General features: G+C 46.3%; 1 protein-coding gene across 1 annotated transcript in view; it reads left to right on the top strand.

The window, feature by feature from the left end:
• The window catches only part of ntrk2a (neurotrophic tyrosine kinase, receptor, type 2a), a gene marked incomplete at both ends in the record, with an annotated part of 36,917 nt that overhangs the window by 5,035 nt on the left and 29,382 nt on the right, over positions 1 to 2,500 (top strand). The window contains 3 exons of the mRNA XM_080852285.1: positions 1,239 to 1,375; positions 1,614 to 1,746; positions 2,218 to 2,326. Of these exons, the coding sequence (XP_080708411.1) occupies positions 1,239 to 1,375; positions 1,614 to 1,746; positions 2,218 to 2,326 (379 nt within the window). The remainder of the gene's footprint in view (positions 1 to 1,238; positions 1,376 to 1,613; positions 1,747 to 2,217; positions 2,327 to 2,500) is intronic.

Below are 2,500 nucleotides of genomic sequence, written 5' to 3'. Positions count from 1 at the left end.
CACACACACACACCTACACACACACACCTACACACACGCACACACACACACACACACTCACCTACACACACAAACACTCACACACACACACACACACACACACACACACACACACACACACACACACACCTCCACACACAGGTTTCACAGTTGGAGCCACTGCTATAGTGTCCAATGAAGTTCAGTTACAGTAACACCGATCTGTCCTGGTTAGCCTTGCACATCCAATAAGGCTGAACTAACAAAGTGTTAATGTGTTGCAAAGCAGAGCTGATTTAAACTAGTGATCTGATCTGACACACACACACACACACACATACACACACAGATAGAGAGAGAGAGAGAGAGAGAGAGAGAGAGAGAGAGAGAGAGAGAGAGAGAGAGAGAGAGAGAGAGAGAGAGAGAAAGAGAGAGTATAGGCCTGAAGGACTTCTGTGCTGCCAGCAGTGGATTGAGATGGGAGATAGAAGGTCTGTCTTTGACCAATCAGCAGCATCCTTTTTTGCCGTGTCTCTATCTCCCTCTCTTTTCTTCTTCTTCCCTTACCATCCCTCCCTGTGCAATTCCTTTGTGTCTTTCCTGCTTCTGTCCCTTATATACCCGTACGTACTCCTTAAACAAGGATGTGTTCAAACGATTTACTCCCTAAACAAGGATGTGTTCAAACGATTTACTCCCTAAACAAGGATGTGTTCAAACGATTTACTCCTTAAACAAGGATGTGTTCAAATGATTTACTCCCTAAACAAGGATGTGTTCAAATGATTTAGTCCTTAAACAAGGATGTGTTCAAATGATTTAATCGCTAAACAAGGAAGTGTTCAAACAATTTACTCCTTAAACAAGGATGTGTTCAAATGATTTACTCACAAAACAAGGATGTGTTCGAACGATTTACTCACAAAACAAGGATGTGTTCGAACGATTTAAAACTAATTTTCTCAAGCAGTTTTAGTTTGCCTTCAGTGTAGTGCCTTGTGTGGTCAAAGGGAAAGTGTGAGTCTGTATGTGTAGGAGGAAGAGAGAGATAATGAGAGAGCGAGACAGAGGGAGACAGAATGAGACAGCGCATGTGTGCGAAAATGGGCATCTTTACATGCATGCACGTGTGAGAGCTAGATTAAGTCAGAAAGAGTGTGAGTGTGTGTGCTCTGATGGAGGCCTGCTCTGCTCTGTTCTGTTCTGTGGTGTGAGTGTGTGTGTTCTGATGACGGCCTGTTCCTCTCTGCTCTGTGTAGTTGCGCCCACGGTGGTGCTGAGGCCTACGAATGTGACGGTGGAGGAGGGCTCAAACATGACGTTCGTCTGCACCACCTCAGGGTCGCCCCGCCCAGACATCATCTGGACCTTAGGACCAGAGATCACTGACTACAAGGTACATGACACTACACTACAAGACACACATACATATACACATACACGAACACATAACCATACACATGACAATACACACACCCATACACACACACACGGCCAGGCACCCAGTCACACACACACACAGGCAGTCACAAAGACACCTGTCAGATATGTCAGTATCAGAATCATTATGCCATAGATCTTTACCTTTATATATGTGTGTGTGTGTGTGTGTGTGTGTGTGTGTGTGTGTGCAGAAGAACACCACAGGGCAGGTGTCTGTGCTGCGCCTCTTTAACGTGACGTCACTCCACTACGGCAGCCGGGTCAGCTGCAGCGCAGAAAACACAGCTGGACAACACGAGGCCTATGTGCAACTGGACGTCCTCTGTAAGCTGTGTGTGTGTGTGTGTGTGTGTGTGTGTGTGTGTGTGTGTGTGTGTGTGTGTGTGTTTGTGTGAGTGTGTCTGTGTGTGTGTGTGTGTGTGTGTGTGTGTGTGTGTGTGTGTGTGTGTGTGTGTGTGTGTATGTGTGTGTGTGTGTGTGTGTGTTTGTGTGAGTGTGTCTGTGTGTGTGTGTGTGTGTGTGTGTGTGTGTGTGTGTGTGTGTGTGTGTGTGTGTGTGTGTGTGTCCTAGCAAGTGTCTGTAGTGTTCACTGAGACCCAAAGGATATGTAATGTGTGTGTGTGTGTGTGTGTGGGGGGGGGCTCCTAGTCAGTGTCTGTACTGTTCACAGAGACCCAAAGGGCATTTAAAATGTGTGTACTGTGTGTAACTTGTGCATGTTTACGGTGTTTGTGTGTGTGTGTGTGTGTGTGTGTGTGTGTGTGTGTGTGTGTGTGTGTGTGCTTCTTCTCCCAGTCCCTCCTAAAGTCAAGCTGATGGACGTGATCCTGGACCACCACTGGTGCATCCCCTTCAGCGTGGCCGGGAACCCCCAGCCCCAGCTGCAGTGGTTCTTCAACGGCCGGTCGGTGAACATTCCTTTGTGTCTTTCATACTTCTGTCCCTTATATACCCGTACTAACATTCTACTACCTAAACAAGGATGTGTTCAAATCATTTGTTTCCTAAACAAGGATGTGTTACAAATAATTTACTTCCTAAACAAGGATGTGTTCAAACGATTTTCTCCCTAAACAAG

This window comes from Sprattus sprattus, assembly GCF_963457725.1.
Source record: "Sprattus sprattus genome assembly, chromosome: 15".
NCBI lineage: Eukaryota > Metazoa > Chordata > Actinopteri > Clupeiformes > Clupeidae > Sprattus > Sprattus sprattus.
This window is presented reverse-complemented; position numbering and strand designations above follow the sequence as displayed.